Source organism: Thamnophis elegans, chromosome 6 (genome assembly GCF_009769535.1).
Source record: "Thamnophis elegans isolate rThaEle1 chromosome 6, rThaEle1.pri, whole genome shotgun sequence".
In the NCBI taxonomy this organism is placed as follows: Eukaryota; Metazoa; Chordata; class Lepidosauria; order Squamata; family Colubridae; genus Thamnophis; species Thamnophis elegans.
The window spans coordinates 21,269,328-21,294,957 of NC_045546.1; the positions used below are offsets into that span (position 1 = coordinate 21,269,328).

Genomic DNA, 25,630 nt, shown 5'->3' on the forward strand with positions numbered 1-25,630 from the left:
AAAGTAAGTTGAGGTATGATAAATGGTGTTTACGTAAACTAGATTTAGGTGTATTTTCTTTTGCTTACTACCATTTAACCCAGTGTTTCTCAACCTTGGCAACTTTAATCCTGGGGACTTCAACTCCCAGAATCCCCCAGCCAGCACAGCTGGGGAATTCTGGGAGTTGAAGTTCCCAGGACTTAAAGTCGCCAAGGTTGAGAAACACTGACTTAACCTTTGTACATGGCATGTTGGCGATGGGTATGTATGAAACCTGCTTATTGTACTGAGGACATATAACACGTCTGATTTTTCTGAACTTGTGTGAGAGAAGCAGTTATTTTAGTATACACATAAGCAAATAAAAATAATCCCAAATAAGTGAATGCTGCACAAAACATGCTTAAGGTCTTATCTTTCTATAAAGAAAAAAAAACCAGCCATTTTACTTTTCAAGTAAAGCATTTATTTGATATACACCTTGTTTTTACAAAAGCCAACTTCTATGTACACTGTCAATACATTCAAAAACTTTCAGAATATTCTTCTCTGTTATTCAGAATCCATAAAGAACGTTTCAAAGTCTTGATCTAAGTCCGATACAAGAGCTTCCACAAAATCTTCCACTGATGGTTGCTTCTGTAGCATACCTAGGAAATATGAAAGGGAGATAACTTAGAATGAATTGAATGTTGATTCTAAACACCTGATAAAAATTAACCATAACTGAAAGTACAAGTCCCACCACAGTAACAAAAAATAAATAAAAAACATGGTAAAAAAAAAAAAAACAAGTCCCACCACAGTGAATTGTCATAACAAAGCTTTCCGGGTCTTATGCCTTGAAACCTGAAATCAGGGAATTGAATTGGAAATGCCAAATTATCAACAACTAACACTTTATTCCCCAAATAGCAACAAGGGATTAAATCTACTATTTTCAAAAGAAATGTTAAGAAAATATAAACCTGTCCTTCGTCTTGAACTATTCATTCTTCTTCCAAATATTTATCTTGCAATTCTATTTTCTAGAGACATGCAGTATTCAGATCTAAATCTGGAAAGCAGGTTTTGGATTTGATGTCATTCCTCCGTCCCTCCCGCCCAATTTCTATCGCTGCTTATCACATGGCAGTAACTCTAGACAGCAACAATTTAATCCAAATTGTAAATGACTGAAATCACAAATAGCAATTCCAATTTGTAGTGAGGCAACATTAACCAGCAGAGTTGGCGGAAGAGATGGGTTTTTAACATCTTGTGTTGTGAAAAACTAAGAATGTTGGGGCCATTCATTATTTCCAGAGACATGTTTACAAGGCATGACTCCCAAGTCCAACAAGATGATATTGTTTCATGGAAGGGACATGGAGCAGGCCTTACCTGCTAAATCTAACGGGCAGGTGGAGACCTGCCAATAGTTCTTTAAAAGAAGTTATGTCTTTTCTGGGCTTAAAAATATACGTTAGATTGAAGGCGACAATAAAGAATACTTTTAGGAATACCATACAAGCCTACAATCCTCATTCATGTTCACTAGGGGAACAAACCACCTCAATAGTTCTTTTGTGCTCATCAGTCACTTTTGCATTCAATATACATTCCTTCAGCAACAATTCATTCTTAACCTATCTGTTCTTGTTTTACCCTGCAAACTTCATCCCACTGCATTCAACATTTATGTTCCTCTTGACATATTCCACTCTTCTATATGACTGTGGGCAGAAGTACATTCTTATACACAGCTATTTTCATTCCTTCTGGTAAACATTTATTCTTTTCTACAGACTATATACCACCCACATCTTTGCTACCAACATCTGCACATCACAGTTGTTTTTTTTCATCTGTTTCTCATCTTCCGTAAACATTCCGCCAAAGTACACAGGTTCATCTACTCGCTCTAGTTTCCTGCCATTTATATATAATTTGCAATACTTTGCCTCATTTCCCACTTCAAGCAAAGCTACTTTGCTCCTTGATACATTGATGATCTGATATAGTCACCAATTATATCGGATCATCAATATATGTATCCCCAAATTTCCATGCTAACCAAGGCAGTTAAGTAAGTTCTGCCTCCTTTTATGACATTTTTTTTTTGCCACAGTTGTTAAGCAAATCACTGAAGTTGTTAGTCAGCATATTTCTCCCAACAATCTGGGTCCTCATTTTACCGATCTCGGAAGGATAGAATGATGAGTCAACCTTGAGCCTGGTGAGATTCAATCTAGCAATAGCAATAGCAGTTAGACTTATATACCGCTTCATAGGGATTTCAGCCCTCTCTAAGCGGTTTACAGAGTCAGCATATTGCCCCCAACAATCCGGGTCCTCATTTTACCCACCTCGGAAGGATGGAAGGCTGAGTCAACCTTGAGCCGGTGAGATTTGAACAGCCGAACTGCCAAACTGCTAGCAGCCGGTGATCAGCAGAAGTAGCTGTACTCTAACCACTGCGCCACCACGGCTCATAATATCTACTATTTCTCTTTCAATCCTTTTTCATGCCTGATTCAAACGTTTATGTGCAAGTAAGAAAGAAGAGAGGCAGCTAGTATAGTGGTTAAAGACCCTGCGCTAGAAATCAGAAGTCAAAAGTTCTAGTTCCACCCTAGGCAGGATGACCTTGGGCCAGGAACTGTCTCCCAGTCCTAGGTATATGTTAATGGCAAAGCGCTTCTGAAATCTCACCAAGAAAGCTGCATTGATTAGTCCAGGTGATTGCCAGGAGTCAAAGACTGGTATGAAGGAATGCCAGTCTCTTCATCCCTCCTCTCCCCAGAAAAGACTTACTGGTTCCAGAACTTTTCATACGATCGAAGGGCAAAGGACACATACAAAACAAATGCCCTCATACTGCTGGCATGAGGTTTTGATACACAAAATAAATTTTGTGTTTCCAGGGCTGCCTTTTGTGGAGAAAAGAGAGCTTTTCCATAAACAAAACAGGCTAGCAGGATCAGCAAAGACACTCCCAGAACAGAACAGCCAACCTGAATGCTGTGGCATCTCTTTTCTTTGCCTTAATTGCTAACTGGCTTGGAAGCATTATCTGGCTTAGTCACGCCAAAGGTGGGTAGAGTTTATTTAAAACAGCCTTCAACACCAATGCTGTCGGTGTCTGCCCTAATCTCAGTGATATTCAAAGGATGAATGGTGTGTCGTGACTTTGTGATGCAATCTCCATTCTTTTATATTTGTAACATAAGAGGCATAATTTGAGTCGAGGCATGCATTTTGTCACTGCATCTACCTATGACTAATACATATCACATAACACTAAAAAAAGGTCAAACGGCCTACTTTGATAGTTTGTAGAATATTCTCAAATTTGTTGCATCCAGAGATAGTATTTTCCAACTGCAATCAACCGTATTTTTCAGAGTATAAGACGCACCAAGATTTTGAAGAGGCAAATGAAAAAAATTTTTTTTACACTCTGCAGATCTCCCAAAAACGGCCTGTTTTTTTTTTTTTCCAAAAGAAGGGCATGAATAACCTTTAGGAGGCTTGTAGTGTGCTCCTGGGGGGTGCCCCCCCCAAAAACGAGCAAAAAAACTAACCTGTTTTTTGCGGAAACAGGCCCGCTTTTTGTCAAAAAAAGGGCATGCATAGCCTTTAGGGGGCTTATAGAGTGCTTCTGGGGGCTGGGGGAGCAAAATTGAGGAAAAAACCGCCCCATTTTTCGCTCATTTCTGCCCTCCCCAGCCCCCAGGAGCATTCTGAAAACCCCCTAAAGGCTATGCATGGCCATTTTGGTGAAAGGGGTGTTTAAAAAATGCTGTATTCAGTGTATAAGAGGCACCCAGATTTTCAGCCTTTTTTTGAGGGAAAAAGGTGCATCTCGTACTCTGAAAAATACGGTAAGTCAAACTGTAATTTAAATAGCTTCTCTGCTTTTTTTAGCAGAGAATGCTGGGAAACGATGCACTTGTCTTTGTAGTTTAAACAATCAATGATGATTCAGAACATCTGCTCTTTTATATGTAGAAGGAAAAGACACAGCCTAACACACACACACACACACACACGCCTTTCTTGTGTCATTAACATTTTAAAAAGTTACATTAGGAAAATTCCGATATAGTTTAACATTAGAGAAACAAACTTTATAAAAACACTATTTCTCTCTGATGTGAATCATTCCTTTAGAACTGCCAACATAAATATAACTTTAGTACACAATTTAGAGTAGTACCTAGTAAATTGCTCAATATCCTCGGATATTTGGTTTTCTTTCTCCAATTCTTCTTCTCCTTCTAGTAATACTATGGAATGCTTCTAGCTAAATTGAAATCTTCCACTGAAGCCTTTAATATGTATCTACAAGAGTCAACTAGCTTGAATATGCATTTTTGTGTGTACAATAGTGGCGCATGTGCATTTTTTAATGGCAAATGTTCATAAGGATTTTTAAAAGGTACAATTGGAATCATGTTGAATTACAAAGCATGGTCATTCCTAAATGTATACTGAGGAAAAGCAATAAAAGGGTAACAATATTTATATTACCTTGAACCATGAGCACCGGTTCTTTGCCACCGCCATGTGCCAGCATTTCTTGCCGATAACGTTCACCCATTGCTCTGTAGGAAGAGATAGCATTATGGTTCCAGTTATCTGCAATCACAACCAGTGATTCAACTTTGTGTCACGCTTCTCTCCAAGTTCCTCACTAAACTATCAAAAAACCAAATATCTAATTATTTAGAATTTATATCTTGTATATTCATTCCAGAAAAGCACTCAATAAATAAATTTACAATAGAGTACAATAGACATATTACCGTATTTTTGGAGTATAAAAAAGAGGCTGAAAAACTGGGTGCGTCTTATACCCTGAAAACAGCATTTTTGCCTCCTGAAACCCTGCCCCCTTCATCAACATGGGCGTGCAGAGCCTGCAGGAGGCTTTCAGAGAGCTCCTGGGGGCTGGGGAGGGCAGAAATGAGCGAAAAACAAGCCGTTTTTTGCTCAATTTTGTCCCCCAGCCCCCAGGAGCATAAGCCTCCTAAAAGCTATGCATGCAACTTTTTTGACGAAAAACGGGCCGTTTTTGGGAGGTCTGCAGAGTGCAAAACCCTTTTTTTTTTTTTTTGCCTTTTCAAAACCTTGGTGCATCTCATATTCCAAAAAATATGGTATAACGAATTAGTGGTGCCCTGGAAACATCCAGAAAACATCCATTTCCCCTCAGGGACCACTATCAAACCAGGTATCTTTTCTTAGTAAGGGAGCTGCTGATGGCTATCACAAATCCTTAATCTTTTAACTTTTAAAAGTAAAGGCAATGGCCTTAACTGCCTGCCCCATTGTACACTGCATAATTATTACAAAGTCTATTTCTATTTTCAACAGGAAAAACAGAAGGAAAAGCAATGTTGGCAGACTGTAAAATCCAATAAGGCGGAAGCATCGGGCACCACCTTGACAGAACTGACTAAGCCTGTGTGTTTCCTACTTTAAGAAGGCCAACTTGGGCACAGGTACAGTGACAGATCTTCTCTATGGTTGCCTCATTCTTCAGAACACATAATTTCATGAGAAATGGCCCCTTCCTTTCCTGCATTCCATTAAAAAAAAAAACTAAAGACAATTTTACTCCTTTGGTTCTGGGTTACCTTTATGGATATATGTATTTATTGTTTTTTTGTAAACTTTCCAGAATCTTCATGGAGCGGATATTCAAAATAGCACGAATGAGACTCTCAGTTTAACTCATTTTTCAGCAGATCTGAGCAGCGGAAGCATCCTATCACACCCTACATGCCTGAATACACCAGCGGAGGTCCCAAAATGTTTTTCTTCTTGAATTTCTCCCATATCCAGAGGTGTAGTGCATTTGGGCATCTATATAAACCAGTGGTAGTCAACCTGGTCCCTACTGCCCACTAGTGGGCGTTCCAGCTTTCATGGTGGGCAGTAGGGGTTTGCTGTAACTCTGCTTTATAAATTTTATAAAGTAAAGTTACTTCCCTACTTTATAAATCACATTACTGTGGAACCGGTGGGCGGTTAGAAAATTTTACTACTAACAGAGATACAAAAGTGGGCGGTAGGTATAAAAAGGTTGACTACCCCTGATATAAACCAATGCCACAATAGGTCCCCATCTCAACTCAATTTGCAATAAATACTTCACTCCGGGTTTGATAAAAAATATGGTAACAAGGAAAAAAAGAGCAGTATAGTTGAAACAGTTCAATGAGACCTGAGGGTTAATCAACACTTCTTTTTTTTAAAAAAAATGCAGTTTACTTTATACCTGTTGAATGGATCCTGTGCAAAACACTGCTTCCATACCATAGATGATACAGCCCTAGACATGAGGTAGGAATAATATTTAGCGCCATAACCTACAAGGTGGCTGAATCGGAGTTGCCAGGCCTGTACATGAAACAGAGTTAAAAGGGAGAAAAATTGTCATTTTCAATGATTTTTGCTCTGAAACTAAAGTAACCATTCACACACATGTACACATTGTACGTCAGTCATTCTTAAACTAATTATTTTTTTAAAGAAAAGTCACTTTACAAGTTAGAGATGCCATTTTGTTTTATCTTGTATAAATGCTGCAAATACCAAAAGTAGAGTAGAGGTAGATCTTTGCTGCCATTCAAAGAACATTTTCCCACTTATCCAAATATAAACATGGAAATAAATTACTGTCAGCCCTTCAAAGTAGACCAGGTCAGGGAAGACAATTCGCAAGGATTATGGAAATTCTACTTTATCATTGTAGGTCAGTGATAACTAATCTTTTTGTCATCACATGCCAAAAGCATGTGAGCACATGACATAGCATGTGCATGCCCGCAATGTGGGTAAGACCCCCCACGTGCATGTGCAACCCACCTGCATGCATCCTGCACTCCATGCATACGGACGCGACCACCGCCCATTTTTTTGCTTCCAGGCTGGTGCAAGAGGTGTTCCAGGCCCAAAAGAGGGAGCGAGGGGCCTTGTGTGGAAAGCCTCCTGCACCAACCTAGAAACAACAAAACAGGGCACGGGGCCCCAAAATGCAATGCAAGCCTCCCCACGCATGCATCCTGTCCCCCGCACAGCACAGATCCAAAGACCAGCTGGCTGGTGGGAGCCGTGTGCACATGCACAGTGGAGCTGAGCTGGGATGACAGCTGGCGTGCCCGCAGAGAGGGCTCTGCGTGCCATCTGTGGGTAGGTTATAAAAACAGAATTTTGAAAGCTTGCAATAGTTTTCCTCTATTTCCCCTTATAGCAAATGAAATCATGCCTTTTCTTTCTTTCCCAGGACTGAATTAGTACTTTCTCTTACAAGTTCTAACAATCCTAATAATTCATATCTTCCTTTGTCAAGGAAACCTTCCCATTCCTGTACAAATGTCTATCTCTTAATTTTAATATTAATTGTCTGTAATGGATTCATTCTCTGTTTCTGTTTGAAATACTGCTAATATCATTTCTGAGCAGTGTTTAAAAAGCCAGTAAGGTATCTCTGGGGCAGTGTTTCTCAACACTGTAACTTTGAGATGTGTGTTCATGCTGGCTGGAGATTTTGGGAGTTGAAGTCCATACATCTTAATGTTGCCAAGATTGAAAAACATGGCTATAGGGTGGAAAGGTACATTAAAAATAAATTTAACCAAGGGAGAGTGGGGCTAAAAAATATGATATATATATATATATATATATATATATATATATATATATATATATATATATATATATATATATATATATATATATATATATATATATATATATATATTATACAAATACATATATATGTTGAAATAATGAAATAATCCTAAAAATTCAAAAAATGTCCTAATAGTTTTTTAACTGGCTAATGAAAACAGAAGTTAGTGATTACTAATGGATTTAATTTCTATTAAACAGAATCTACTGGCTATTGACAGCATATTTCATGATTATGATAAATTTAAATCGGTGTTAAAAACAGAGCTGAATTATATGCATATTTGTCCATATACAGATAGTCCTTGATTTACAACAGTTTGACTAGTGACTGTTCAAAGTTTCAATGGCACTGAAAAAGTGACTTATAACCGTTTTTCACATTTATGTCCATTGCACCATCACCATCAGTGGTGGGATTCAATTTTTTTTACTACTGGTTCTGTGGCGTAGTTTGGTGGGCGTTGTTTAGTGAGCCTGGCAGGGGAAGGATACTGTAAAATCTCTATTTCCTCCCAATCAGCTGGGACTCAGGAGGCAGAGAATAGATGGGGGGGGGCAGTCAGAAGTGTATTTATCGGTTCTCCAAACTATTCAAAATTTCCGCTACTGGTTCTCCAGAAATGGTCAGAACCTGCTAAATACCACCTCTGATCCCAATGTCATGTGATCAAAATTCAAATGCTTGGCAACTGGTTCTTATTTATAATGGTTGCAGTGTCCTGGGGACACCTTTGGCAACTTTCTGACAAGCAAAGTCAATAGCAAAGCTAGATTCACTCAACAACTGTGTTACTAACTTAATAACTGAAAATGATTCATTTAAGAATTGTGGCAAGAAATGCCATCAAACGGGGTAAACTCATTTAATAAAAGTTTCACTTAGCAACATAAATTTGGGGGTCAATTGTGGTTGTAAGTTGAGGACTACCTGTACACATCTATCACATGCACTAATATTAGCTAATTAATCAGCTTTTCTTTTTGTAAAATAGAAAAATAGTTAACCAAAATCTTGTTACTTAGATAGAATGCTGCACCATTCTATTATTTGGGACTTACTCTCAATGTTTCCAAATAATCTAGCATTCTACTCCCTGTGATAAAACTCTACCATTTTTTCTCAAAGGGTCATTGATCTTGTTTTTTATAAAGTGCTTGCTCTTCTAAAATAAAGTGTTCCTTATGTTCTACCAACAAACAACTATTCTTTCTATAATTGCTTGCAGGCTGCATGCAACATAAAAAGAAGACATTAAACAAAAAGCATATTTTAGCTTTCAAATTAAAATCAGCATTTTTTTTTCTCCCCAAGTAACTTTCCTAAACCAGAGTCTGATAATATCTTCAGCTTCAACTTAGATTATTCTACATCTAGAGCAAAAATATTTTGGCAGCAGCATGTATACTTCCCCCCTCTCCCCCACTTTACCTAGTCTCTTTCCCATAATACAAAACACGCAGCACATTTAAAATTAAACAACAGAGTACAGTATGTAAGGGTTTTTGTTTTTTTTAAAAAAAAGTTTTGATGTGCAATAAACTTTTTCACCTGAGGGTTTAATGTTTCCATAGAGGAGAAGGTTTAATGTTTGCTGTATTGTTTGAACAGAACTGGGGTTCTGAATTATTTCCCAAATGGACTGACAAAATTGTGAAAATATACCTTTTTTAAAACAATTTTGGATTCCCCCCACCCCTCAAGAGCCTGACAATGAGAGAATTATTTTGATCTTCCAAGGAAGTGGTTTTCAAATGTTCCTTTTCTGAGGAAACCACTCTTGCTTGAGGACAACTCTAGAGCACTGGAACCACTGCTGGCTGAGACTTGCCTTCCTCCCAAGGAAACTGACTAGACAAAGCTCAACCTGGCAGATTAAGAAATTCCTTTTATTTTATCTTAATCTTCCAAGAATAGAAGAGTAGATCATTTTCTTGTCAAGTGGGGCCGTCCGTGCATGTGCACTGGCTGGCCACTCACACGACTTGGTGGCTATTAGACCACGGTCCAGGAGTGGGCCATGGCCCACAGGTTGGGGACCCCTGATCTATAGTGTTATGAACAAGGACAATTTTAAAACAAAAACAGAAATATAAAAACATTAGGCTAAGAATTTCAGAATACAATTTTGTTTTTCAGTGCCTTACTACATGTCTCTGAGATGCATCATGTCTAAGAATATTTACCCATGCAGTGTGGCTCTATTACTATTATCTTTCACATCTGTTCCTCTACCTTCCTTTATTGATATGATGATGATGATGATGATGATGATGATGATGATGATGATTACTTTGATATTATTATTTTGTTGTTTTGCATGTGAGAGCTTACACATTGAAGACAAATTCCTTGTGTGACTACTGTGCTTGACCAATGAAGTATTCTTTAGGAACGTTACTATATGCCTCTGAGATGCTGAGATGGAGAGAGATCCTGCTTCTAACCTAGTAGTTAACTCTTCAAGACTAATTGCCCTTCCCCATCCTCTATAATTTTAGCCAATCCCCCTTCAAATCTATCCAGGTTAGTGATCATTACCAAATATTGAGTTAATGAATTCCATAGGCTAATTGTGCACTGCATGAAGAAATAGTTTGTTTTGTCTGTTCTAACATCTTGAATATGTTATATTCAGTTCCTTTTTTCCGAACTAAAAAATCCCAACCATTCTAGGTCCCATTCTTATAGATAAGGTGTTAAGGCCACTTGATTCTTTAGTACCTTTTCCAGCTCCAAAATCATGTAAAGTGCTTCTATTGATGCCCCTCTAAAACAGAATGTGACTATGTCTTAGAAAAGCTCTATAGAAGTTTTAGTTTGTCCAAAATATTTTTTAATTGAAGCACATCTATAAAAATGTAAGATGATAAAATAATGTATTTCATAGAATTAATTTGTCAATGATAACAAAAACCTGATTTTGTTGTCTACATAACTAGATTAGATTATTGGGGCTGAAATTTTACTTTTAAACTGCTCAAACGTTGTTGGAATTTAGACAGCATACAAACTTAAAAAATAATATTTCAATTAATAGAAATGCTTTTAACTTCATGCAGTTATTAAATGTGTTTCACCATTTAAAATAGTAAGTGAAGCAGCGGCGGGATTCAATTGTTTTACTACTGGTTCTGTGGGCAGGCTTGGTGGGTGTGGCATGGCTTGGTGTGCATGGCTTGGTGTGCATGGCAGGGAGAGGATATTGTAAAATCTCCTTTCCCACACCATTCCAGGGGAAAGTTACTGCAAAATCCCCATTTCCTCCCGATCAGTTGGGACTTGAGTATAGAGAATAGATGGGGGTGGGGCCAGTCAGAGGTGGTATTTACCAGTTCTCCAAAATACTCAAAATTTCCGCTACCGATTCTGCAGAACTGGTCAGAACCTGCTGAATACCATCTCTGAAGTTAAGCATATATGGTTTAATGCTAAAAGAACAGTAAGACATTATTAATATTTTTACCAAATTCCTATTTATAGAAGATGTCCATAGCAAACAAATGTGAAGTTTCCTTTTGGATAAGGAACAGTATGATTGATTTGCTATTTTGTTAGTCTAGTGCTTCAATTAAGAAATCTATATGATAATAAATCCCAGGTTAGTTGTCTGTCTCCTTAGAACCACAATACAATGTCACTTCAAAGCCAATAGTTTGTTGTGATAATGCATTAACAAAATTTTGTTGGATTAAGGTTTGAGCCTGAACTATATAAAAATTTGCATTTACAAATAATAACCAGAAAGCGTGTCATATACAGGAGCAAATATATGTATATCTAGTTTACTGTGTTTCCCCAAAAATACAACCTACTCAGAAAGTAAGTCCTAGCTTAAGTCCTAGATTTCTACATGTCGGCCCAATATAAGCCCTACTCCCCATATAAGCCCTAATTAAGACTCCACCTACTCCAGGGTGCACAGGTAAATATTAAGCTAGGGTGGGGATGGGGTGGTGGTGGAGCAGCCCTACTACTTACTTTCGAATAATTGCAGCCATGCTGCGCACACCTCGGTCCATTTCTTCTGCAGCCAGCAAGGCTTTCCTGAAAGCCTCTGTAGCCGATAACAGATCGATCTGGAGCTCTGTTATCAGCTTCAGAGGCTTTTAGAAAAGCCTTCCTGACTGCAGAAGAAATGGACTTGGGTGCGTGAGTTCTGGCTGCAACTATCCGAAGCTGAAGAAGTTCCTGAAGGCCTCTGACAGGTAAAAGGAGGCAGGGGTGATGCTTCCAAATGAAGTGAGTCAGTGGACAATACCCCACCCTCGCCCCCCAAAATAAGACCTGGTGCCTTTTTTTATGGCAAAAAAAAAGATAGGGCCTTATTTTGGGGGAAACACGGGTATCATTTTTCAAAGTCCAAGAAAGTTATGTATGCTATTTTTGCGAAAAACTGGAACAAATGAGACGAATCATATTAGAGATACATGCTTTGGGGAAGTGAGCCAAGGTATAGGATATAAAAGTAAGACAAATGACAAAAAAAAATGGTAGAAGGCTCAGGATTATTTCCAAAGAGAATTAAGACTTTGAAGATTAAAATTGGCTTTTAAGTCACCTTGTTAATAAGAGATTAACACCTGAAGCCCTAAATCTCATTTTTTTTAATGCTGAACAGATCCCAAACTAAAATCACCGCTTCTAACCCTATCCCTTTCGCTGACTCTGTAAACTGCTTAGAGAGGGCTGAAAGCCCTATGAAGCGGTATATAAGTCTAACTGCTATTGCCATTGCTACTGAATAAAACACTAGCATTTTATGACCTAGAAAACGAAATTGCCTTCTAATTGCTCTTCTAATTTTATGAAAGCCTTGTGAACCCTGGCATTAGAAATTATTTAAGTGTTCTTTCTGTGCAATTAGAAGTCTGATATGGGGTGTGGGTTTTTTTTTTTTTTAATCTGATGTGAATAAGCAATTCTTTGTGTTAACTGCGATTTTTGAAATCTAGTTTTTAAAATTAGTTTATGCAGAGTAACAAAAAGAACACGGAATAACAAGAGGATGAAATAATATTTATCCTCAGTACATATAATAGTGAACTAAGTTCTGTGGTCACATATTTGCAGACACTGATTTATCGCGTATTTGTTGACTTTGATTTAAAGTAATGTTATATTCAGTGCTATTTAGACATACTTCATAGCCTTTTGCTCATTAACATGATTGCCTTTTAATAATGCAAACCTATGATTACGGAAAAATAAATTTCCCTACCAGACTCAATCCAGGTGTAGGGAATTAAAGATTTAAAATCATATGTAAAAATAATAGATGGGACTCAAAAATAGAACTGTAAAAGAAGACTTTAAAAGACCCATGACATTTTGAAAAGTGAGTCAAGTAAGAGATTAAAAGGTTTCCATTTATAACGCTTCTCTGCTTTTATTAGCAACTCATAAATAAACCAAATAGGACAAGAGACATAAATATTTTTGTAGTAGTTTATATTGGAGAAGAGGAAAGGAATTTCACATGCAGTTAAGCACTTAGGTGTTTTTAGAAAGATACCATATGGGTCTTGAATACCGAAATATACCAGCTATTATGGAGCACAGGATTGACATAATAGCAGTTGGGATTTGAGAGTCTTAACTGCTAGTGAGACTAGTTACCAATATGTCCGTTAGGCCTCAATGGAACTGGAATTTTGTTAATTCAGTAGTCTACCTACTTGCCATGTGACTCTGGGCAGCTAACAAAAATCACCCACTTGGGACTTAGGAGCTGGGAACTGGCCCATATATTATCTATGATGTGTGGTGGCGACACAATGGTTAGAATACAGTATTACAGGCTAATTCTGCCAACTGCCAGCAGTTTGATCCTGACCGGCTTCAGTTGACCCAGCCTTCCATCTGCTGAGGTCAGTAAAATGAGGACCCAGATTGTTGGGGCAATAACTCTGTAAACTGCTTAGAGAGGGCTGTAAAGTACTATTAAGGAGTATATAAGTCTTAGTTAGCAATAGCAGTAGCAGTTAGACATATACTGCTTCATAGAGCTTTCAGCCCTCTCTAAGCGGTTTACAGAGTCAGCATATCGCCCCCACAGTCTGGGTCCTCATTTCACCCACCTCGGAAGGATGGAAGGCTGAGTCAACCTTGAGCCGGTGAGATTAGAACCGCTGAACTGCAGATAACAGTCAGCTGAAGTGGCCTGCAGTACTGCACCCTAACCACTGCGCCACCTCGTCTCAGTTCTACTACTATTGTTAGGTTAATTTAATGGGCCTGTTTTTAGTGTGGCTGCTGTTTTGTTTTCTGCTTTCTATACTTTTATATTTTTAATACTGTTAACCAGAGATATGAGTTTGAGATGGACAGTCATGTAACTTGAAATAATAAGTTTTAAAAAGTCAAAAAAAAAAATAACAATGAAAACATTTTGTGCTTGCAGCAGCTTATACATCCGTAACAAATCAAACCAAATAAATTAGGTTCCCGTAACTTGCTGGCCCAAAGCTAGGGAAAGATCCAGATCTTCAATGCTTTGCAAAAGACATGCAAAAGTAGAGACATCTGGGTCTCTCTATACAAAAGCCAGATGTGTCTATTCAGGAGTAAGATTTACTGAACTCAATGTGACTTACAGTGAAAATACAGGATTAAAATATTAATATTTTCTATATCAGTGATGGCGAACCTTTTTGGCATCGACTGTTGAAAGGGCGTGCGCTGTTTGCGCACACACACTTGCGTGCTCATCTGGGCTGCAATCCGGAGGGCACAACCTGGGGGCATGTGCGCACCAGAAAATGAACCTCCGGTTTCCGGCACGCCCATGCACACCAGTAAGCTAGTCTTCTGTGCACAACAATCAGCTGGCCGGTGTGCATGCTCACACCGCAAAATGGAACACAAGCTCTTCCTTGTGTGCACTGCCGCATGCACGAAGGCCAGCTGATCATCATGCGCACATGCACGCCGGAAACCAGGAAGAGGAACGGGTGACACCACATGTGCCAGGCGACATAGCTCCACATGCCACTTCAGGCACGGGTGCCATAGGTTTGCTGAGATGGTGCAGTGGTTAGAGTGCTGTACTGCAGCCACTTCAGCTGACTGTTATCTGCAGTTCGGCGGTTCAAATCTCACCGGCTCAGGGTTGACTCAGCCTTCCATCCTTCCGAGGTGGGTAAAATAAGGACCCAGACTGTGGGGGCAATATGCTGACTCTGTAAACCGCTTAGAGAGGGCTGAAAGCCCTATGAAGCGGTATATAAGTCTATCTGCTATTGCTATCATGGCTCCATATGGTGGCATTATCTATAATGTATCTTTTGAGATGCCGAAATGAAAAGTTCTTTGAAAAGAAGTCCTCGGGATTTTGAAATTAATGTTAAATGTATGAAATGATACCTATAAAGCAGCCACCACAGAGTTTTTACAGAACATTCCACAAAGAGGCTTATCCCATATACACTTCATTATTTTTTTCCTACACTCAGCTTCTTCAAGCTGGTTTTACCCTGTACTTTAAGATACAAAGGGAACACACTTAACCAAAGTGGTAAATTACAAGCATTCCAAAGCTTAGATTTATTTTCAAAACTGATTCAAAAATGTATATGTTTTTTGAATTTCTGTTTCTGTAAACTGAATGGGCAACAATGTGTATTTGATTCTAAAATAGACCACCTGCTTTCTATAAAACATTAACAACTCACAAAAAAAACCAACCCCCCTACAAGATTACATGTAATTCTAAAAGTTCTCTCATTGATGTATGTCAGAGTATGTCCCTTTAGATATTCTATGAAGTGTACATCAAAATACAGAAAATAATAACTGGAGAAAAGAGAATAACATTCATCCTGTGTGCCCTCTCCTGGAAATGCCTGTCGCACCCCAAGTAGTACCCATTAACGTTGATAGGAATTTACTTAATGGGAATGCACTAAAAGTAAAACCGCAGAATGGGAAAAGTCAGGCAGTTCTTCAAATCCTAATTAGAAGAATTTTAGGAAAACATACTCATTAAGAAATCATTACAAAATACTTACTTAATAGGACGTTGAATATGCCACTAAAAGAAAATAACTTTATGCAGTTAACACGAAGATGAAAATTGCTAACCTTTATTTTCTTAATTTTATGAGACATGCTACTCACAGTGTCAGGAACATATGGCAATCCGTAGAATTTCTCTTGTGTTTCCTTTAAAATCTCTGTGGTTGACTTTTTTAAAGGATGTTTCCCATGATATATTTGATCCAAGACAGAATAAAAAACCTAGAGAAATATATTGATAGATAAATATCTACACTCAAATGCAGAGATCCAAAACACCCACACACACCCCATTCAGAATGATTAACCAGACGGAGCAAATTTTTTAAAAATAAAGCTATAGTACCGTGTTTCCCTGAAAATAAGACAGATTCTTATTTTCTTTTGACTCTTAAAATAAGCGCTTGGCCTTATTTTCAGAGAGGGATTATTATTTTTTAGGTGCAGGAGACGGCGAGCGTGGTCACCTCATGGCTGCTGCTATGTTGCGATATTTTCAGGGAGGGCTTATTTTGGGGGGCTTATTTTAGTGCATGCGCTCAAAAGCCCGATAGGGATTATTATTCAGGGAGGTCTTATTTTTGGGGAAACAGGGTAGATATACGTCTTGGTTCTTCTTCAGGAAAAATAATATTGAACAACTTACATTTACAATTATTTTGTTGAGGCATTCAAGTTCTCAAGATGAATCCCGTCTACTTCTATGGGACTGTAAGTTTTATCTTTAAATAGCATATTTTTGCATAAAGTATGCGTTTGCATGCCTGTACATTCTTATTTACAAAATCCTACCCTGTTAGAAGTTTGGGTGATTAATAAAACGTCTCTTATTTTAGATATCTGAAATAAATTATAGAATGATTTCTGAAATTAAAATTAAACTTCAGATTACACACATTTAGCTTAACACTGATTTAACTGCATCCAGATATTTGAAATAAATCACCAATTATTAGCTCCATGTTCTGTAAAAGTTGGCAGAAGATTATAACATGCCTTTGCTGGGACAAGTCATTTTGCTGGGCATCTTTTTATTTTTTGCTCCCAGTGTCTATTAAATGTATCTGAGAACTTTCTTGATAGGGTTTTTTTTTTTTTTTGCGGATGGGGAAACAAAACTTAATACATTTGATTGATTCAAGTTTGCTTTTAAAATATTTCCATATTGAAAACAAATGAAAAAGCTAGAAATATGTATGAGTTTTAATATAAAAAATAAACAGCAGTCCATCGATCTGCCTAATCCAGAAATTATTTCTCTGATGTTAAAAATAAAAACTGAGCACCTTTATCATGGATTTGGTATGCTACGTTTCCTTAACCCAACTATAGATTTGGAAGAGAAATGAAGTGGAAATAGCGAAGAATTTAAAAGTATAATTATCTAAGCCTTGATATTCTGTAGTGGCTAGGAAGGGACAGGCATGTAACCACAAATGTGTTTCAGATTATCCTTGTTTTTTGCAGGATGAGGTGGATGACCTAGGCATAACTCTTAGTCATCCTGCAATTTCCAATGCAAGCTTACATTGAAAGAATTGTCCCTTTGCCAAAAGAAAGTTTTTATGACTGTGCCATTATGACTCTTGTCCTCAAGGGAGTAAGGGCCAATTCTTTTCAGATTGGACTATTTTAAAGACAGCATATCTAGAAGAGCAAGAGTCAGCATCTTCATTGGGACTTTAGGACCACAGATGGTTTCCTTGACTGGTCAGATTCCTACTATGTGTTGTGTCGTCATCATTATCATCATTATTGCATTTTTCATGCAGGGGCAGGGTCCACTTTTTAGGTCAACAAGCACCATTCCATGCTACTGTGGCTCGCTAGCTGTCAGCAGAGCTGGCAACAGACTCGGACGATGAGGGGGTTGAGGAGGAACTTGGGCTAGTTTTGGAGTCTGGGAATGATGGATGCTCTGTGTAGGATGCAGAGATAGAGCCCGGGCCATCCAACATTTCTCAGCCCCTGGAGAGGCAGCTGCTTTTGGAGGCTGAGATGAGTGAGGAGGAAGAACAGCTGGGACCTGTTCCAGATGCACGTATGCGCAGAACAGTTAGAAGAGGTGAGCAACGGAGGACAAGGCATCGACTCGGGAAGCAAAGCATACATGGACACTGAATGGGGAATAAATAGAAGGAAAGGGGAGTGGTTGTCAGAGGAGACAACAGTTCGTATATCTGAACATTTTGCTTATTGTGTTCGAGCCACAAAGACTGTTTGCCAGAATTTAATTTGCAGCCTTTCTGCTGGGAGCTCACAGCCTTGCAATTATTAAGGTCTATACTGCAGTTAACTCTTTGAATGATTATTGCCTGGACTTTTCGGTGGGTGAATGCAATTAATTCACAAGAGGTAAATAAGATGTTTCTTAATGCTACAGTGTTGTTAAGATGTTGCAAAGACCCTACATCAGGGGTGTCAAACTCAAAGCCTGCGGGGTACTTAGATCTGGCTTGCGGGGCTGCCCTGGGAACAACGAAGGAACAGCCCGCAGTGCCTCTGCCAGTGAAATCACGCAACCATCCCGAGCTCCATTTTCCGCTGCAATGGCCTTCTGCAACCTTCTGCCATTGAAAAGGGAGCTCAAGACGACCGCATGCAGCCTTCCCGAGCTCCAGTTTTGCTGGCAGAGTGCTTGGGCCACCACAGGCACGCGACATGAGTGATGTCGAGCTGGCCATGCACACCCTGGCCACACCTATCCCAGCCCCCAAAGTCACATACAACCTTGATGTGTCCCTCAATGAAATTGAGTTTGACCTCCCTGCTCTACATTAATCACTTACATCTTACAATTTAAGACTGGTGGACTAATCAAAATATATTTAAATTCACTTTGAACCAATTAACATACCTGAAGTTGCATATCAGCGGCAGCGCATACTTTTTTAGATTCACAGAGTCTTGACACCATGTTTTTAGGCAGTGACTTTTAACAGAAAAAGAGGACAAGTTTCAAACAATTTTTATTTACGATTAACAAAACAAAATAAAATGGTAATAAGGTAGGTTTGTACAATATCCTTAAGCTAAGAAGGAACAAAGTCTGGGTTTCTAACTGTCCTTTATGAAGAGGTGCTTAAGTTAGCCTGACATTGTTACCTTCTTATTACTGAAAGAGAAGTATTAGGACAAGTGGAAATACAGCCAAAAGCACTGGAGAACAGAAAACCAAAAAAAGATCCAAAACAAATACATTCTAAAAGTTAAGGTTGCATTGCAACCTGAGATATTCTTATTAAATTTCACTAAACTGTATCTTTTCAAAATATATAAATTGGCATTGTGCATGTGTAACGTCTGCAAAGATCCTGATGCTTTTTATTCAGGAAAAATGATGTCTTCTTTGGAAAAATGACTGGCTAAATTATGGAGGTGTGTTTCAATGTCTACAATAAAGTAGAATAACTTTGCATTTAAAAAGTAAATTTGATAAAGGCTTTAATTGGAAACCATTCTTGAATTACAATCTTATGCAGGGAATTGTAACACATAAAATTGGGGATTGGACTTTATATCTTAATTTAATGTAAAATTTACAGTGCCAATTTAATGTATTTTTTGGCTATCTAATAGTCTTTTCTTTTAATGATTTGAACTGTCTTGCCAACAATTTTAAATTTATAGCTCCACAGAGGGCTATGTTTTCCAGGTGCAGCCTGCTACTTCTTAGCCCATATAATCCTGCCTAATAAAATGAAAAGTTGTCTTAGCTTCTAAAATGCCTTGGTAAATCTTCAATCGTACCACAAACTTTATGTGAAATATATACAATACACTACAGAGGGCAGATCTGGTGTAGTGGTTAGGGCATCAAGCTAGAAATTGGTAGACCATGAATTCTAGCCCCACCTTTGACACAAAGCCAGCTGGGCAACTCTTTCAGTCCTATAAAGGAGATGGTGGCAAGCCATTTCAAAATACAATGCCAGAAAAACCAAGGGTCATCTACAACAGGGGTGTCAAACTCACGGCCCACGGGCCAGATGCGTCACACACTGGCCATGCCACCAGGTTTAGCAAAGGGGGGGGGGGAAGTCATCACACGACGACGCCATGACGCATGTTTGACACCACTGATCTACAACATGCAGTGGAGGACATACAGTTAGAAGACTAGCAGAATACATTCATGACCCCCAACTAGCTGTGAGAAAACATGGCAAAACTCCTTAATCTCATAACACATGGACAGATTCAAAATCAGTTTCAACTGGGAAACTAATTGCATCTTAGAGCAAGCCAAATGAAAAATACTAGTGTATTCCTGGAAGCCTGGCATTCAGACATATCAGCCATTATTAGACACATAACTACCTTTCCATACCATTCAAGAGACAATTAAAAAAAAAAAAACAGGAAGGAAACAGAGAGACTAAAATTTATCCCTTCCAGCATTCAGATAAGCAGGGATTCATACCAGACAAGCTACTAGGCAGAAATCAAGGAACCACCAAGGCTCTGCCAGGAAACTTGGCAAGCCACTTGTATGTAAACAAGCAGCAAACCCTACACTCACTTGCAATGATAACACTACCTAATTGGGTAATGAAATGGCTGCAACAAACAACCAAATTCAGAGCGCACCAAGGACTCAGCAGTTGCCGAAATAATTGCAGGGACTAATCCAGGCAGTTGTCAGGAGTCAATAGTGACTTAAAGATGCATGGACACAAACACATACAAACACAACAATATACTAAAATCTATACCATTTATTATATCTAGAAAAAACTAGTACATACACTATATTGCCAAAAGTATTTGCTCACCTGCCTTTACTTGCATATGAACTTACTGTACGTGACATCCCATTCCTAATCCATAGGGTTCAATATGGCGTCAGTCCACCCTTTGCAGCTATAACAGCTTCAACTCTTCTGGGAAGGCTGTCCACAAGGTTTAGAAGTGTGTTTATGGAACTTTTGACCATTCTTCCAGAAGCGCATTTGTGAGGTCACACACTGATGTTGGATGAGTTTACGTGGCCTACCACGTCGTGGCTGAGTTGCTGTCATTCCCAAACACTTCCACGTTCTTATAATACAGCTGACAGTTGACTGTGGAATATTTAGGAGCGAGGAAATTTCACGACTGGATTTGTTGCACAGGTGGTATCCTATCACAGTTCCACGCTGGAATTCACTGAGCTCCTGAGAGCGACCCATTCTTTCACAAATGTTTGTAAAAACAGTCTGCATGCCTAGGTACTTGATTTTATACACCTGTGGCCATGGAAGTGATTGGAACACCTGATTCTGATTATTTGGATGGGTGAACGAATACTTTTGGCAATATAGTATATGTCTATCCTAATGTATAGAGACCATACTGGTGAATAATAAATCAGCTGCATAATAGCTATTCAACACACACACACACACACACACACACTCTCACTCACTCACTCCTAAAGAGATCCTGGAAGTAAAAAATAGATAATAAACATTCCTAAACTTAAAGGCTATTTTGCATAGTAGTCATTCAGGCAAGATTATAATTTTCTCATCCAAAAAGTCATATAATTATAAAAAATTAGCAACATTAAATAACCAACACTGCAATTTTCTATAGCACCATTTAACCAACACACATTTGTTCCATACAGTAGTAATACAGCTATTCTGGGACTTATTCCCCAGATAGGGATCCTTTGATTAGGGTCAGACTTTTAAACTAGAAAAATAGCTCTCTTCTCCCCTCCGAACTGTAAAGAACATAAACATACTAAAAAAAAAAAATACAGACTTCAATTTCAGACCACACACAGTCCTAATTAACACCATACAGATGAAAGCTAAACAAATGGACACAATATTTTCTTCCTAGCTCTTCTAATAAAAGAAAGTAGCTGATAATTGCTACTTTACCACTTAATCTTTTAGTCCTCTGGTCTCCAGAACTATAGCCCATAATGAGGCAATGGTATGCGTTGATTAAACAAGCAGGATGTGGCAGTAGATCTGGGGGAACAGACCTAAATTAAATACACGTACAATACTGCATCCTTGTGTGACAATCTACATCTTCACTCACACGGCAACGTGATGAGTATGCTCAATACAAGAAGGGCTATAATATTTTTGTGGGTTTTTTTTTTAATGAGGTTCACTATGCATTTTTGTCCTACTTGTAATTCATTAAAAATGGATGGGCCATGCTACGCTGATGGAAAAGTAGCAAGGCAGATTAAGCAAAGTGTAGTAAAAAGCATAAAATGTGATTATGAAGCTATCCAGGAATATTCTGACCATATTGCAAAAGTGGAAATCATGAACGCCGGAGTTCTGTGGCTCCTTGGGCAGTGTTTAGATTTCCTTTTCTAAGATAGGAATCACAGATCTGAACTTAAGGAAAAATCTGTCCTACCCACTCTCTTCACTTTTCCTCACTATTTTCAAGTGATACTCACTCCTAATAATTGTCTGTATGAAAGACATTATGTTAGGGTTGGGGAGGTCCTAACAGTTTCAACATCTGCTTTTTGCTATGTTCCCTAAAAGGGATGATGTTTAAAACACCCAGAACAGGGATGGCTAACCTTTTTGTAAAGGCGGCACAAAATTGTTTGTGTGCGCGCTATTGCACGTGCACCCACCCCAATTCAATGCGCCCTGCCCACCTGTGCATGCACGCGACACCCCCGAACATGTGTGTGTGACACCCCCTCCATATGTCCATATGACACCCCCACACCCATGCAGGGGGGATCGTTTTGCCCTCCCCAGGCTTTCCTGAAGGCTGGGGAGGGTGAAAACGGCCTCCCCTGGCCCTCTGGAATGCCGCAAATCAGCTGGCGAGCGTGCGCTGGTGCTGACAGCTCGCCTGCTGGCAAATATGGCTCTGTGTACCACCTGTGGCACCCATGCCATAGATTTCCCATTACCGACCAAGAATGTCTATGTATCAACAGAACACGCAAGCAAGATTCTGTACTTGTGACTGGAGTCTGGAATGCTGAAGTTGGAAACATGAAAAATATTCAGTCATGTGAAAAAGTTAAGTATACCCTCTTTAAGTTCTATGGTTAAGTATGAGTATGCAAGGAGACAAGACCCAGAAGATGTTTTTTATTTGCCAGCTTTTGGAGGTGGAAAGAATGGATTTTTGGTATAATCCAACAACATTGTCTTGCATTTTAAATGTACTTTTTACTGGTTATGTTTTACAAGAATAGATAGATAGATAGATAGATAGATAGATAGATAGATAGATAGATAGATAGATAGACAGACAGACAGATACATACATACATACATACATACATACATACATACATACATACATACATACATACATATATATATATATATATATATATATATATGAATAACAAACTAAAAACACTGGGAAACTTTTCACAGCAGTAAACGGGTTTATTTTATGGAGCTCTAATTCTTAGCAGAGCATCAACCAAATTGGCTTTTCCAATGTAACTTGCGTTTTTCACAGTTTTATATTTTAGCTGTTTCAAATCACATCAAAAAAGGGGGGGGGGGATCTGAGTTGTCAAATGGCATCCTGTTTTAAGACAGGACAAAATAGCAGAACCCTGCTAATTGATGTTTTGGTAAACCACAATCCCACAAACACACTGAATGGAAACTCAGGTTTGCAGTTCCCTGGAGCAAATGGAGGGGGTTCTTTGTAATTGGGGAATGGGCAACACAAGCAAATAACTTATCTCTGTGTCACACAGTCCACAGGATAGTTGCAAGGGAGAAATATTATCCTAGCTCATTTGAAGCACCACATTACTCCTAGCATCGGAACATCAGCATCTGAGCAAAAATGTATCGCATATGAGATTTTTCTCCATACATATTTATAGGAAAATCACATTTATATCCATTCTGTTGTATGTGAACTATAGGAAAACAACTTATTTTGTAGTCATGCGTATTTAAAAATAGCTCAATGGCAACTGTAAATCAGGGGAGTCAAATTTGATTTCATTGAGGGCTGCATCAGTGTTGTGTTTGACCTTGGGAGGCAGGGTGGGGTGGCTAGGTCATCGTGTTAGAGGGGGCCTCTGGTGGCCCGAGAGCTCTGCCAGCGAAAATGGGCTGTTTCCAGGGGGGGGCCTGCAGGTCAGATCTAAGCACCGGATCCGGCCCTGGGGCCATGAGTTTGACACCCCTGCTGTAAATATGGAATTATTGCAAATTATATCTATGCACAGGTTTGACTGACAGAAAGTCTCTACACATTGGAAAAGTATGAATGAGGCAGGGCTAATTATAATTTAGTTATTTCAACAGGCTTTGAGACAAGATACCTCAGATAGTCAAATAGACTAACTTACAAAATTCGGGATCCATTATTCCTATGGCATTGAAATTTAACATGGCTGTGTCTGCTTCAGCATTGCCATTTCAGTACTGCTATGCTGCTGCATTCAGCCATGGTCACATAATCATCATTTCAAATCATCTGTAACAGCTTCCTTCAAGACAATGGGGAAACCAGCAGGAAGTTAAATTTGATTATGATTGCTGACATTCTACACCATCTTCTTATAAGCAAAGAAGTAGGGAAGCTGGCAAGAAGAAGAGCCGAGGTGGCGCAGTGGTTAGGGTGCAGTACTGCAGGCCACTTCAGCTGACTGTTATCTGCAGTTCAGCGGTTCTAATCTCACCGGCTCAAGGTTGACTCAGCCTTCCATCCTTCCGAGGTGGGTGAAATGAGGACCCAGACTGTGGGGGCGATATGCTGACTCTGTAAACCGCTTAGAGAGGGCTGAAAGCCCTATGAAGCGGTATATAAGTCTAACTGCTATTGCTACTGTTGCTAAGAAGTTGCAAAATGATGGTTAGAAGGTAAGTAAGTGGCTGTTGCCCTGGTGAGCAGGGAGCAAGGGTGTGTGAAAGAGGTGCAGCAAAAATCAGGGAGGGTGTGCAATGTGGGCCAGGGAGAGTGTCCAAAAGGTGCGGTAAGGGTCAGTGATTGTGCGGAAGACTGTAGCGCAGATTAGGAAGGGTGCACAAGAGTGGCATCTAAGGAGGCTGCGGGGCAAGGAGAACGTACAGGGTGAAAAACTGGAGGAGGATGCATGAGTGGGATACAACGTACCGACACAACTTGCAAACTTCTCTGCCGGCTTCTCCATTGATTATCCCTGAAAACCTCCCAAAAGCCAGCGGGGGAAGCCAGCGGTAAATTAGAAATGGCTTCCACTCTCACTAAGGAGCCGAGGTGGCGCAGTGGTTAAATGCAGCACTGCAGGCTACTTCAGCTGACTGCAGTTCTGCAGTTCAGCTGTTCAAATCTCACTGGCTCAGGGTTGACTCAGCCTTCCATCCTTCCAAGGTGGGTAAAATGAGGACCCGGATTGTTGTTGGGGGCAATATGCTGACTCTGTAAACCGCTTAGAGAGGGCTGAAAGACCTGTGAAGCGGTACATAAGTCTAACTGCTATTGCTACTACCTTTTTTGCCTGTCCATGGTCCTTTTCTCTTGATCCATTTAGATAAGTAAATATCTGTAAAACAATTACCCAACTGAAACGATGACCCAATAAGTCATGGGTTGTCCAGTTATAACTAAGGCAAGCATTTCTAAATACCTGCTGAAAATGAATAGAAAAAAGTTATCATTTGTGACTCTTTCAAAATGTCAGCCTGCCTGTTACAGAAACCATCCAGGAGATACTGAATGCTAATCATGAATTTAGATTACAAGAGGCAATGTGGCTTTTATTTATAGGGCCAGAGACAAACCAGAGGAAAGTAAGATTACATCTACAAATTCAAATTCAAGCACTACATTTCCAGGAGGATTTTAATAGGTTAGACTAGATTCAGAAGATGGTGATAAAATTGATACGGAACTTGAGGACATGAGCTGTGAGAACAGGCTGAAGGAACTTGGGATATTTAATCTGAAGAAAGAAGGCTAAATGGGGATATAGTATCAGCGTCCAGCTAATAAATGGGTACTATTTAG

The 25,630-nt window shown here is 39.1% G+C and overlaps 1 protein-coding gene across 1 annotated transcript in view; it reads right to left on the reverse strand.

Annotated features, from left to right (window-relative positions):
* Window positions 1–425: 425 nt before the first annotated feature.
* MIPEP (mitochondrial intermediate peptidase) overlaps window positions 426–25,630 on the reverse strand; it is a 58,651-nt gene continuing 33,446 nt past the window's right edge. Inside the window, exons 15-19 of the mRNA XM_032219573.1 lie at window positions 18,540–18,614; window positions 15,785–15,904; window positions 6,251–6,372; window positions 4,498–4,571; window positions 426–632 (exon numbers count right to left, since the gene is read on the reverse strand). Coding sequence (XP_032075464.1) covers window positions 535–632; window positions 4,498–4,571; window positions 6,251–6,372; window positions 15,785–15,904; window positions 18,540–18,614 — 489 coding nt within the window. The 3' untranslated portion in view covers window positions 426–534. The remainder of the gene's footprint in view (window positions 633–4,497; window positions 4,572–6,250; window positions 6,373–15,784; window positions 15,905–18,539; window positions 18,615–25,630) is intronic.